The sequence below is a fragment of the Jaculus jaculus genome, chromosome 18, assembly GCF_020740685.1.
Source record: "Jaculus jaculus isolate mJacJac1 chromosome 18, mJacJac1.mat.Y.cur, whole genome shotgun sequence".
Taxonomy (NCBI): domain Eukaryota; kingdom Metazoa; phylum Chordata; class Mammalia; order Rodentia; family Dipodidae; genus Jaculus; species Jaculus jaculus.
Genome location: NC_059119.1, coordinates 63,837,917 through 63,850,873, shown reverse-complemented (window position 1 = coordinate 63,850,873; position 12,957 = coordinate 63,837,917). Strand labels below are relative to the sequence as shown.

At 39.3% G+C, this 12,957-nt stretch overlaps 1 protein-coding gene across 4 annotated transcripts in view; it reads left to right on the top strand.

Moving 5' to 3' along the window:
* Positions 1-12,957, top strand: part of Sos1 (SOS Ras/Rac guanine nucleotide exchange factor 1) — a 123,391-nt gene that overhangs the window by 93,687 nt on the left and 16,747 nt on the right. For 3 of the 4 annotated variants that reach the window (XM_045137155.1, XM_045137154.1, XM_012949116.2), the window contains exons 16-19: positions 3,940-4,102; positions 4,587-4,704; positions 11,343-11,515; positions 11,721-11,837. In XM_045137155.1, coding sequence (XP_044993090.1) covers positions 3,940-4,102; positions 4,587-4,704; positions 11,343-11,515; positions 11,721-11,837 — 571 coding nt within the window. The remainder of the gene's footprint in view (positions 1-3,939; positions 4,103-4,586; positions 4,705-11,342; positions 11,516-11,720; positions 11,838-12,957) is intronic. The other variant, XM_045137156.1, reaches the window with a different exon arrangement.

Sequence of the window (12,957 nt, the reverse complement as noted above, 5' to 3'; positions counted from 1 at the left end):
TTGCCATCACAGGGAACTGCAGAGACCTGGGCCACTTTTTGTGTCTGGCTTTACAAAGCAGGCCCTGGGAGTAGACCCTGGGCCATCAGGTTCTGTACAAGCAAGTGCCATTAAGCATTGAGCCATCTTCCTGGCCTCTCTCTTTCAGGAGCTTTACTTCCTGGTTTATTTTAAACAACACAAGAGAAAGCCAGAGCTGGCTTCTTGGTCTTGTCACAGCAGTGACAGACTGGAGAAAGCACAGTAAAGCTGGGCATGGTGGGGCACGCCTTTAATCCCAGCACTCTGGGAGGCAGAGGTAGGAGGATCACCCTGAGTTTGAGGCCACCCTGAGACTACATAGTGAATTCCAGGTCAGCTTGGGCCAGAGTGAAACCCTACCTCAAAAAACAACAACAAAAATAAATAAATAAATAAATAAATAGATAGATAGATAAAACAAAAACAGGATGCACAGTAGAACTGCTGGCCCATCTTTTTGATATAGGGTCTCACTCTAGCTCAGGCTGACCTGCAATTCACTATGTAATCACAGGGTGGCCTCAAACTCATGGCAATCCTCCTACCTTTGCCTCCAAGTACTGGGATTAAAGACATGTGCCACCACACCCGGCTGTGGCCTGTCTTTTTATAATTTTTATTGCTTCCTAGTATTCTCTTGGGGTGCCTGTTGCCTTCAAGCCTTCCTTCTTTACCATGCTGTCCTTCAGTTCTGCGAATGTGCTCATAATGGCAGTGTACTGTTCATGTGACATCTTGTCACTCACACATGGAATTGCTGTTCCTTGCTTTGGGACATACTTTCTATTTCTTTTCATGCATTTGATTTATTTATTTTTATTTTTATTTTTTGCTAGAAACTTGAAATTTTAGATAATACATGTAGGCCCCTTGCCTTCTAGAGTTTCTTATTACTACTTGCACAGTAAATGCAAGGTTAGATTTGAGTCACTCTGGGAAGACTGTGGTGATGGTTTGCTCACAGGCTTTCCTTCCCAGTTTGCACACACTCAGCTGTTTTAATGTTCAACTCTGAATTGCCACCTGATTGGTCTGCTGCTGTCAGCAATTCCCTAATGGCTTAAGTTGCTATACAAGTGAAGCCAATGAAATTGTGGCTTCTTGGAAGGAAGACTTTCTGAGTTTCCTGTTTGATATTTTTTGTTCTGACACAAGTAGGGAATCTCAGCTGTCTTAATTCCCGACTGTCTTCAGCAAACTAGCTGACCCAGTTTAGGCTGTACATCTTCACTGTATCTTCAGACCTCTTCCCACTTGCCTTTCATCACAGCCCCCAGTGTTCTCAAGCACACTTCAGCTTAAATTTCCCAGACTTTGTTGCAGATGGTAAGAAATGAGGAGCAGTCAGTTTGAAATGGTCTTGGGTGAAGGGGATGATGACAAGCTCCTAAATAACACTGCCACTCCAGGAGCTCAGTGCTGAGTTACGGTTGTGAAAGGGCAGTGTAGCCTCAGGTCCTCTTACTTTCCTGACATTATAGGAACCAAAGGCCTGTTTCCTGATTGTTCTCAACACTCCACATTTGGGGTGGAGTCTCCACATCATAATTGAGTTGGCAAAAGAAAGGAGTCCCTTCATGCTGACTTTACTCAGATGGCACTTCACTTCTACCATAGACGGCAGGGCCAGATGAGAAGAGGTGAAACACTGCTTCTCCAAATAGGCAAAACAAGCTCAGGGCTCCTGGCTGCAGTGGTCTCGAGTAGACGTCCAGAAGGAAGGAAGGAGAAAGGAGCAACTTCAGGCGAAGTACTTCAGACTCCCCCTAGATTTTCCTAAATAGATACTCTCACTTTTGCAGTTTGCTTTTAGGGCCATTTCAGAGACTAAGTGTGGTATGTGGTGTTTTAATACTTTTTTACTATCCTCACTGAAATAAGTCAGTAGAGCTCCTCGTTATCATGTCAAAGCATAACAGCGCATTTTTTTGTCATGTATGCATGCGCAAGTGCTTGTCAGGGTGCACATGGGGAGGTCAAAGGACAATCTTGGGTATTGTTTTGCCTTCCATCTTGTCTGAGGCAGGGTCTCTTGTTCATTGCTGTGTCTGCTAGGCTAGTTGGCCCACAAGTTAGGCGTTCTCCTGTCTCCACCTCCTACCTCACCACGGAGCGCTGGGATTGCAGGTGATCCAGAACAAGCCCAGGTGCTCAAGCTTGTATGGCAAATGCTTTACCTGCTAAGCCACCTTGCCTGCCCCTTGGCACGAGTTTACCATGAGGGGTAGAGAGCAGTTTTATGTATTGGATGCATGGTTTTCTGAAGAAAGGTAGTTTGCTTGAGTGATGATTTATAAAGTTCATATGAGATTTCTGATAATCCTATTGGGATTATCAGAACAAGTAACCAGAGATGTAAGTGAAAGAATGGATAAAGACCTGAGAGGCAACTGCTAAAAAGAGATAAACATTCCAAGTTATGTGCAAGTTGGAATTTCTTTCTATTTATATTATTAAACATAAAAAGTAGGGGCTTGAGAGATGGCTTAGCGGTTAAGGCTCATGCCTGTGAAGCTTAAGGATCCTGGTTCAATTCTCCAGGTCCCACGTAAGCCAGTTGCACATGGTAGCGCATGCGGCTGGAGTCATTTACAGTGGCTAGAGGCCCTGGCGCACCCATTCTCTCTCTCCTTCTCTCTGTCCCTAATAAATAAATAAAAATAAAATCTTTAAAAAAAAATAAAAAGTAAAACTTCAGAATCTACCCCTAAATGTTGGTTCCTGATTTCATTTTCAAGTTGAGGCACTATATTTCAGTTTGCAGAAGTCCTCTCCCACCATAATTTAAATACGTTAGATCTGAAAAAGAGGAACATAACTAATAAAACAGAGGCCACTTTCCTTTGTTGTCCTTCCTTCTCAGCGCAACAGCTGCTGTAGTGGTTTTTAGCTAGAGGTGCAATAGAGCTGGGCCCAAAGCCTCTTGGTGGTCTTAGTTATACACTTAGCTAATAACAACTGAAATAGATAAAAGATACCAGCTATGCTTGAGTTACACATTTTAATTGTCCAGCTAACAAGTTAGCCAAATATATTGATACATAATGCTTAAACATGTAAACATGTTAAGTTTAATGCAGTAATAAACCACGTTTATTTTGATATTGTCAAATTGTTTTATTGTTAGTGGTAGATTCATCTCATCAAAGAACAGTTTAATCTGTAACTACATTTTAACAAACATTTATTACTTTAATTTTTGTATTTAGTCTTTCTTAGATTATAAAGTACTATTATTACATCATTGAAAACTAGGTATAAATATTTCTAGAAAATGTCACTAATTATTTCTACCTATTAAAGAACAAAATTAAGCTTGGCTTGGTGGCACACACCTATCTATAATCCAGCACTTGGGAGACTAAGGCAAGATGATCACCAGTTTGAGGCCATCCTGGGCTACATTAGCAAGATCTTATCTCAAGCAAACAGAAATATTAATCACTGAAATGCTGCCGTTACACAAAAATAGGAGGCAACAGAACTATAGAATAATTCTGAACATACCAGAATGACAAAATATTGTGTATATTCAATAAGATATTGGCTAAGCCAGCATAGAGGAACATGCCTTTAATCCCAGCATTTGGGAGGCAAAGATAGGAGGATTGCTGTGAGTTCGAGTCAGTCTAAGCTAGAGTGAAGCCCTGCTTCAAAAAAGCCAGAAGATCTCAGTTAACCCTAATGCTGACAGTGGAGGTATACGAAACACAGTAGAAAATGGCTGGTTGACTGTAGCGGTCTAGACGGCAGTAAAGAGCAGCAAACCTGACCAGAGGTCTGCCTTACCTGCCAGTCAGTCACACATGTACCGCCCACCTACACTCTGCATTACTGTTTTCACTAATTCTTTTTATTAACCATAGCTTTTTGGGAAAACTCAAATTATTTAATTCCGGGTTTGTTTTTGATTCCTAGATGTATTGTAGAGACTGAAAACTTAGAAGAAAGAGTAGCTGTGGTGAGTCGAATAATTGAGATTTTACAAGTCTTTCAAGAGCTGAATAACTTCAATGGTGTCCTTGAAGTGGTCAGTGCTATGAACTCATCACCTGTGTATAGGCTAGACCACACATTTGAGGTAGGTTTGTGCATATGGTTTAAATGGACTTCAACCACTGCTTATAAAAATCAGAATTCTAACAAGTATGAACTTGAAGTTTAAATGTCTTATATGTATTTTTAATAGAAGATTAAACTATGGATTTATCTCATTTCTGTAACAAATTGGTTACTCTTAAAATTAGGTATTCTTATTAAAATGTATTCATAGGATCCAACATGTTAAAAGAAAGAACATGAAATAATTTATTTATAATACAGTGTTAAATGCTAACATAATTATATGAGGGATAATAAAATAAACTATATCATATATACTTTGAGTTTGTACCTAGAGGCTGTGAGGATAAATTTTTGTGATTTTTTTTTTTTTTAATATTACATTCTTGGAGTCAGACTGACATTATTAGGTCATAGTTGTTAGGGTGGTATATTTTGACATGACATGTTATTCCTTTTGTAAACTTGGGCCTCCTAATTTTTTTTTTTTTTTTCCCTTGTAGCAAATACCAAGTAGACAAAAAAAAATTTTAGAAGAAGCTCATGAGTTGAGTGAAGATCACTATAAGAAATACTTGGCTAAACTCAGGTCTATTAACCCACCATGTGTGCCTTTCTTTGGTGAGTATTTATTTCTTCCTGAATTTTTATGTTTCTGGATGAAACAAAACACTTATTTTATTAAATGTTTAAGCATATACATATAATACACCATCAGAAAATAAATTTAGCACCTGACCCCCCTTGGAACTTCTGTATATTAGCTCAAACTGAATATAAATTAAGCACCCCAAATGGGAAAATTAAAACTTTCCACGTTTTGAAACTTTTTGAGTTCAAATCACAAGTGAAAAATTCTACATCTGAGCCAGGTATGGTGGCGCATGCCTTTAATCCCAGCATTTGGGAGGCAGAGGTAGGAGGATCGCTGTGAGTTCAAGGCCACCCTGAGACTACATAGAGCATTCCATGCCAGCCTGAGCTAGAGTGAGACCCTACCTCGAAAAACCAAAAATAAAATTAAAATTAAATAAATAATTCCACATCTGAATCTTACTTCAGGGGTCATAGTACAAAATGCACATTAACTAAAGATATTTTATAAAGTAACCTTCAGGTGGTAGGCATGGTGGCACACACTTGTAATCCCAATACTCAATAGGTAGAGGCAGAAGCAGGAGTTTGAGGCCAGCCTAGGAAACCTAGTGAGTGCCAGTTTCCTTGGCTGCATAGAAAAAACCCTGTCTCAAAACAAAAAGGTTGCTCTCCAGGGTGTGTGTAAAGCATATGTAATATGTAATGGGTTTCATGTTTACACTTGGAATTCACATCCATTATCTCTTACCATGTATGTACATATTCCAAATCTAAAACATGTCTTATCCCAACCATTTCAAATAAGTATGTACATTTCTCTTTGCATTTTCATCTTCCTTAAGCTATTAGATACTGTATAATACTTTTATTTTCTTAGGCATTTTTTTATTTGTTGATTTTTGTTGTTTTGAGACAGGGTCTTGTGTATCCCTGATAACCCTAGAACTTGCAGTCTTCCTATAGCAGGCATTATATAGGCACAACACCATGAGTGGCCTTAGTAACTTAACTTTGATGAATCGAAACAGAAAAAGCATGACCAAACTCATCCACATTTACATTTATACATTTAATAATTAAAATTTTTTCCACATAGATTAAAAAAATCAGTGTATGTGCCCTTTGGGCCAATATGGTTGGCACATCAAAATTTTCTTTTCACCAGGCATGGTGGCACATGCCTTTAATCCCAGTACTCAGGAGGCAGAGGTAGGAGAACTGCTGTGAGTTGAAAGCCACTCTGAGACTATGTAGTGAATTTCAGGTCAGCCTAGGCTAGAGTGAAACCCTACCTCGGGGCGAAAAAAATCAAAAATTGTATTTTCACCAGCCCCCTCATTTTTGTCCCTTTGCATCTGAGCAAGAATAAAGCATGTGTCCTCTTATTTTAAGACTGAAGCTCCTGTCTGAATCTTCGACCTTTCTCAGAGTCTGAGGAGCAGTATTGGCATCTTTTTACCTTTTTGTTGGTTTTTTGATCTTCTACTATTTATCCCTGTGTTTCAGATCTTCAGTATTTTGTCACATGGATATCCTCCCCCTTTCTTTTTCATTTTTGTAGTGATGAGGATTGAACCCAGATCCTCGTGCATGCTAGGCAAGTGCTCTACCACAGAGCTACATCCTCAGCCCGCACACTGAGTCCTCACATTAGTTTCTTTTCTATGCCTGTGTGCATGCTTGTGATCTCTGTCACTATTCTTGCGTTTAATCATTTTATTTCTCAGCAAATTTTCTTTTAGATGTTTCTTCATCTAGATCCTTTTCTATACAGTTTTAAGGTGTAGAACATGTAACAGTGGCATTTCCTGATATTTTCCTTAATATTTACTTCTAATCTTTTTGCTAGGCACGCTGTTGTATAGAATATATATGGAGTTACTTTTTCACTTGCTATATCTGAATCTACTTTCATACTTCTGTTTTGTTTTGTTTTTTAATTTATTAGTGAGAGAAAGAATGGGCATGCCAGGCTTCTAGCCACTGCAAACAAGCTCCAGATGCATGTGCCATCTTGTGCATCTGGCTTATGTGGGTGCTGGGGAATCAAACCCGGGTCCTTAGGTTTCACAGGCAAGCACCTTAACCACTAAGCCATCTCTCTAGTACTACTTTTAAAAAATATTTTATTTATTTGAGAGAGAGAGAAAATGGGCATATCAGGGCCTTCAGCTGCTGCAAACCAACTCCATACACACGAGCCCCCCCCTTGTGCATCTGGCTTATGTGGGTCCTGAGGAATCAAACCTAGGTTCTTTGGCTTTGCAAGCAAGTGCCTTAACTGCTAAGCCATCTCTCTAGCCCGTCAGCCCTACTTTTATACTTCTTAAATAATCATTTATGAGCCGGGTGTGGTGGTGCACACCTTTAATCCCTGCGCTCGGGAGGCAGAGGTAGGAGGATCACCGTGAGTTTGAGTCCACCCTAAGACTACATAGTGAATTCCAGGTCAGCCTGAGCTAGAGTGAGATCATGGCATCAAAATAAGACTGAGGAGGAAGGGATATGATGGAGAGTGGAGTTTCAAAAGAGAAAGTGGGGGGAGGGAAGGAATATTGTTTACAATTATGGAAGTTGTCAATAAAAAAATTAAGATTAAAAAATAATCATTTATCATGGCTGCATGGTATCTACAGAGTTAATAGGACAGGTTACTTAACCATTACCCTCTGGTTGGATATTTGTTTCCAGTATTATTTCAACAGAAAAAAATGTATATACTGCTCTAAAGACTATTCATATACTCTATTCTGGAGCTGTTCTTGTGACATAAAGAATGAGAATGAGAGGTCTCACCTTTTTGCTGTTCCTTTCTCAACCTTCTCAGGAAAAAAATGACTACTGATAGTTCTAGGTTCTCATAGCACTTTGCTCATACTTCAGGGCACACATCTCTACAATATAATATTCTGTTATAACACCATATTGTAGTGATTTTTTTAATTTACTATTTATTTGAGAGAGAGGGAGAGAGAAAAGAAGGAAGAGGCAGACAGAGGAGGAGAGAATGGGCATGCCTGGGCTCTAGCCACAGCAAACAAACTCCCAACATATATGCCCCTATGTGCAACTGGCTTGCACAGGTACTGGGGAAATGAACTTGGGTCCTTAGGCTTAGTAGGCGAGCTCCTTAATTGCTGGGCCATCTCTCCAGCCCAACTGGGGTTGGTTGGTTTGCTTTCTGTTTGTGAGGCAGGCCCTCACTGTGTTGCCCAGGCTGGCCTCAAACACACACTTCAGCCCTCCTGAGTGCTGAGATTATAGGCAAGAGTCACCACACCCAGGTCAGTAAGTGGTGGTGGTGATTGTTATTTGTTTCTGTTTTGAGGTGTTTTGATTTGTTTTTCTCAAGGCAGGCTCTCAGTCTAACCCAGGCTGACCTGGAACTCAATTCTGTAACTCCAGGCTGGCCTTGAACTCACAGTGATCCTCCTACTACAGCCTCCCGAATACTGGGACTAAAGGTATGCACAACCATATTTGGCTTCAATAAATGTTTAATTTTGTTTGTAATATTTATTTATTTATTTATTTATATGGAGAGAGGGAATGGATATGCCAGGGACTCTTGCCACTCCAGATGCATATACCACTTTGTTTAGATGGCTTTACTTGGGTACTGGGGAATGGAACCCAGGCTGTCAGGCTTTGCAAGCAAGCATCTTTAACCATCGAACCATCTCTCTAGCCCAATAAATGTTTTTTGAGTAAGTGAAGGAACTGCATGCATTATTTCAGGACAGAAGAGAAAACTTAGACCAGTATCTGACAGATTCCATTCTAGATCTTTTATTTACATAAAGATTTTTTTAAATTTATGCTTTACTAGTATATAATATTGAGGCCTATATTATATATATGCGTGTGTGTGTGTGTGTGTATGTTTTTATTTTTAATGAAAAATTAACATAATCCATCATGTGTTGTTACCCTCTTTCCTCTCATCCCTGCCCCCATGGGGCTGTGGGTTATGCATTGTGGGAGTAGCAGATTTATTATTGGAGTATGTGATCAATGTCTGGACTTTAAACTTTGAAACTTTTGAAAATTCTTACAACTAGTTATCAAGCATAAAATAGTTTCCAAAACGATATGTGAAATCTTTCAGAGTGCTACTTATGAGCATTTTAAGTTCATCCTAATGCTTTGGTTTTTTTTTTTAAACATCTGTGACATCTTGTAATCTTCCCATATTCTCAGTGTTGGTCATTGTTCCAGCCGTTTAGTCACTCAAGCACAAAGCTCAGAGTCAGCCTTCCTGCTGCCACACCCTTTGCCCAAACCAGTTAACTACTTGTTAACGTATCTGCCTCTTAAACCTTTGTGTCTCTGCTGCATCTTCATAGGCTCTAGGGCAGCCCCCACCATTTCATGTTTATACTCCTTTATCTCCTGAGAAAAAGTTAAGCCTTCCCCATCCCCACCCACCCCCCTCTCTTTTTTTTAAATTTTTGTTTAATTTTATTTATTTGAGAGCGACAGACAGAGAGAGAGAGAGGGGCAGACACAGAGAGAGAATGGGTGCGACAGGGCCTCCAGCCACTGCAAACTCCAGACGCGTGCACCCCCTTGTGCATCTGGCTAACATGGGTCCTGGGGAATCGAGCCTTGAACCAGGGTCCTTAGGCTTCATAGGCAAGCGCTTAACCGCTAAGCCGTCTCTCCAGCCCCCCCCCTTTTTTTTTAAAGATAGAGACTTATGTAGCCTGGGCCAGGTGCCTGAGAATGACCTTGAACTCCTCCTCCTCCTACTTCCACCTTCCAAGCCCTGGGGTTTATGAGTGTGCTCCTCCACACCCGGCATGGAAGTTAAGCTTATTAATAAGTTATTTCATAAGCTCAGTACCAAGTATTACTTACAGAAACTCTTCAAGGATGGGCCATCAATTTATGACTAATTTAGAAAGTTGATTTTGGTTGCAATTGTATATGCATACTTTTGGACATGTTTATCAGACTGAATCTTGAGGCACTGGATCATGCAACCTGTGTAGAGACTACAACTGGCCTTAAGTAAAAGAGCTTGTGCTGGCTAAAACATACAATAACTGTTTTATGAACATATCAAAAAGAATGGCCTTGGTGCTGAGACATAGACAAATGCACCCAGGAACTAAATAGGCACAGGTGGCAGTCATACTTTATTGCTGCTCACATTTTTACTATTGAATCATTTACGCTTTTCAAGTATGTGGCCAAAAAAAAAAAGTACACTGTTCACAAGTTTGCCAAATCCAAGTCATAGCCAGAGTTGTGTCTTTAGAAACAGGATGGAAAGAACATCCTTGCTACAGAAGCATTTAGAACCACTGATTTTGCCCTGTGTGTGTCCAACCTGGCATCTTGCCACTCTTTCACTCCACAAATTAAACGCCTATGATGTAGCTGTACAAAACAGTATACTGTTTCTTAAGAATGCCTTTTAAACTTCATCACAAATTAATGTCACATTGCTGCTTTTTATTTAAAGGTGGGTCTCACTCTGGCCCAGGCTGACCTGGAATTAACTATGAAGTCTCAGGGTGCCCTCAAACTCACGGCGATCCTCCTACCTCTGCCTCCTGAGTGCTGGGATTAAAGGCGTGCGCCACCCACCTGGCTGAGATGAGAATCTTATATGCAGTCCACTGTTTCCTAGGCTTGTAAATCTGCATTTCCCTGAGTAAAGATGCAGGCTACTGCCTCCGAATTACAAATCAGAACAACCCCTTATGAGACCAAATAGTGAAGAAGTAGAAAATGTGATCTGAGTCAAGCATTTATTTTTCCTTTTTTCCAAAAATATGTGCCATCAATGACAGAGCTATTCCTAAAGTTCCTTTAGCAAACCGGTTCCTTTAACAAATCATGTAACAGTGATTTTAGGAATGTGGAAAATTGACTATTCTTACTGAAAAATCTAATAATTTCTTAAACTTGGTCTTCCTTTTGTTTGGATATTTATAAAAATTTAAGTCAGGCTCAATTCTCCAGGTCCCACATAAGCTAGATGCACATGTGTCTGGAATTCGTTTACATGTCTGAAGGCCCTGGCGTGCAATATCTCTCTCTCTTTCTCCCTTTCTCTGTCAAATAAATAAATTTTTTAAAATTTTTATTTATTTATTTGAGAGTGACAGAGAGAAAAAGAAGCAGAGAGAGAGAGAATGGGCGCACGCCAAGGCCTCCAGCCACTGCAAACAAACTCCAGACGCGTGTGCCCCCTGTGCATCTGGCTTACGTGGGTCCTGGAGAATTGAGCCTCGAACCGGGGTCCTTAGGCTTCACAGGCAAGCACTTAACCGCCAAGCCATCTCTCCAGCCCGAATAAAAATATTTTTTAAAAATTAAGTCTCAGCCGGGCGTGGTGGCGCACGCCTTTAATCCCAGCACTCGGGAGGCAGAGGTAGGAGGATCGCCGTGAGTTCGAGGCCACCTTGAGACTACATAGTTAATTCCAGGTCAGCCTGGGCTAGAGTAAGACTCTACCTCGAAAAACCAAAAAAAAAAAAAAAAAAAATTAAGTCTCTTATTGAACTTGTTCTTTTTTTGTAGAATGGAAATATAATCCTTGATTCTTTTGTTATGATGCCCAAGTATCAGTTTATAGGCACGTAATTAATGAGAAAGAAAAAACTTGGATTTTTCCTTCATCATTGAAACAAACCCATTATATCTTCTAGGAATTTATCTCACTAATATCTTGAAAACAGAAGAAGGCAACCCTGAGGTCCTAAAGAGACATGGGAAAGAGCTTATCAACTTTAGCAAAAGAAGGAAAGTAGCAGAAATAACAGGAGAGATCCAGCAGTACCAAAATCAGCCTTACTGTTTACGAGTAGAATCAGATATCAAAGTAAGTTTGTTTTGTAAGCTCACATACTTCTAAGTGGATGAAATGCCTGATAAAAGCCAGGTTTATTTTACACAGGAGAAAAGGGAAAATAAAACTTAAAACTAATAATCCACACTCTCATGTTAAGTATTTTCCTTAACTCATGAGTTTTAAACTGAATTAATAAGATTTAATATTAATAATTATTTCTTTGCATTTATTTTAGAAGTTCTTTGAAAACTTGAATCCAATGGGAAATAGCATGGAGAAAGAATTCACAGACTATCTTTTCAACAAGTCCTTAGAAATAGAACCACGAAACCCTAAGCCTCTCCCGAGATTTGTAAGCATCTATAAACTTAACACTTTTTTCTGTGTGTATACTTTGCAGTTGTCATCTGCATTTGATGATATGTGCTGTATAGATTACTTTTCTACAAGGCATTCAGAGATGACACATGCCTATTTGATAGTAAAAAAGTGTTTAATAAACATACTCAGGAATACTGCACTTGGTTCCAAGTTAATGAGCATTGTTTTTAATAAATCCTAATATAAGAGTGAGCAAATAAATTCTTGTTTTTAGTTATTTTAGTTTTAACAAATTATACTGAGAGTAGGACATTTTATAAATTTATACTCATTCACTTATAGTAAATATATTTATTTGGGACTTTAAAAATATTTTATAGGTATTTTGTTATTTTTATTTACTTGAGAGAACTGGCACACTGGGCCTTCAGCCACTGCAAACGAACTCCAGACACATGCACCCCTTGTGCATCTGGCTTACATGGGTCTTGGGGGATCAAACCTGGGTCCTTTGGCTTTGCAGGCAAGTGCCTTAACCGCTAAGCTATCTCTCCAGCCCTATTTGGGCCTTTTAAAAAGTACTAATTTATTAGAAAAATTTTAGCTATATATACTTTTTAAATATTTTCTCTATAAACTTAGTTAAAATTCTCTGTTGGGTTATAGTTACATTTGTTAATTTTTCCTGATTAAGAAAGATGGCTAGCCCTGGTCGCTCATTGCTGGGATCTTGGAGTAAGATCAGCTTCAGGGTCCCACTTTCAACAATAAGTTATTGGCCATAGAAATACCAGGTTTGGCTGAAGACACTTCTAATGGGCTGCTTTTTAAATGTTTACCATGTCATGCCACCTGTTTGTACAGTGTCATCACCTCACAGAGCTGAATATTTGCTCACTCGTGAAAAAGTCAGGGGTCAGGAAATAAACAAAAGTAGCTTCTAAGTGTTCAAGATAAATCTCACAATGTGTATGAAGTAAAGTATATGCAGTTACATTACAGGCAAATGATTCAAGCCCTTAAACAGATTTTTAGTAATATGAGTTTAAAACAGCAAATTGGAAATATGTGTCTAGTCTGTTCCAGTGAAGCACAATGACATCACTGATAAGTAATCATTCTGCAGGGAAAATGCCAGAAAAATAACATAC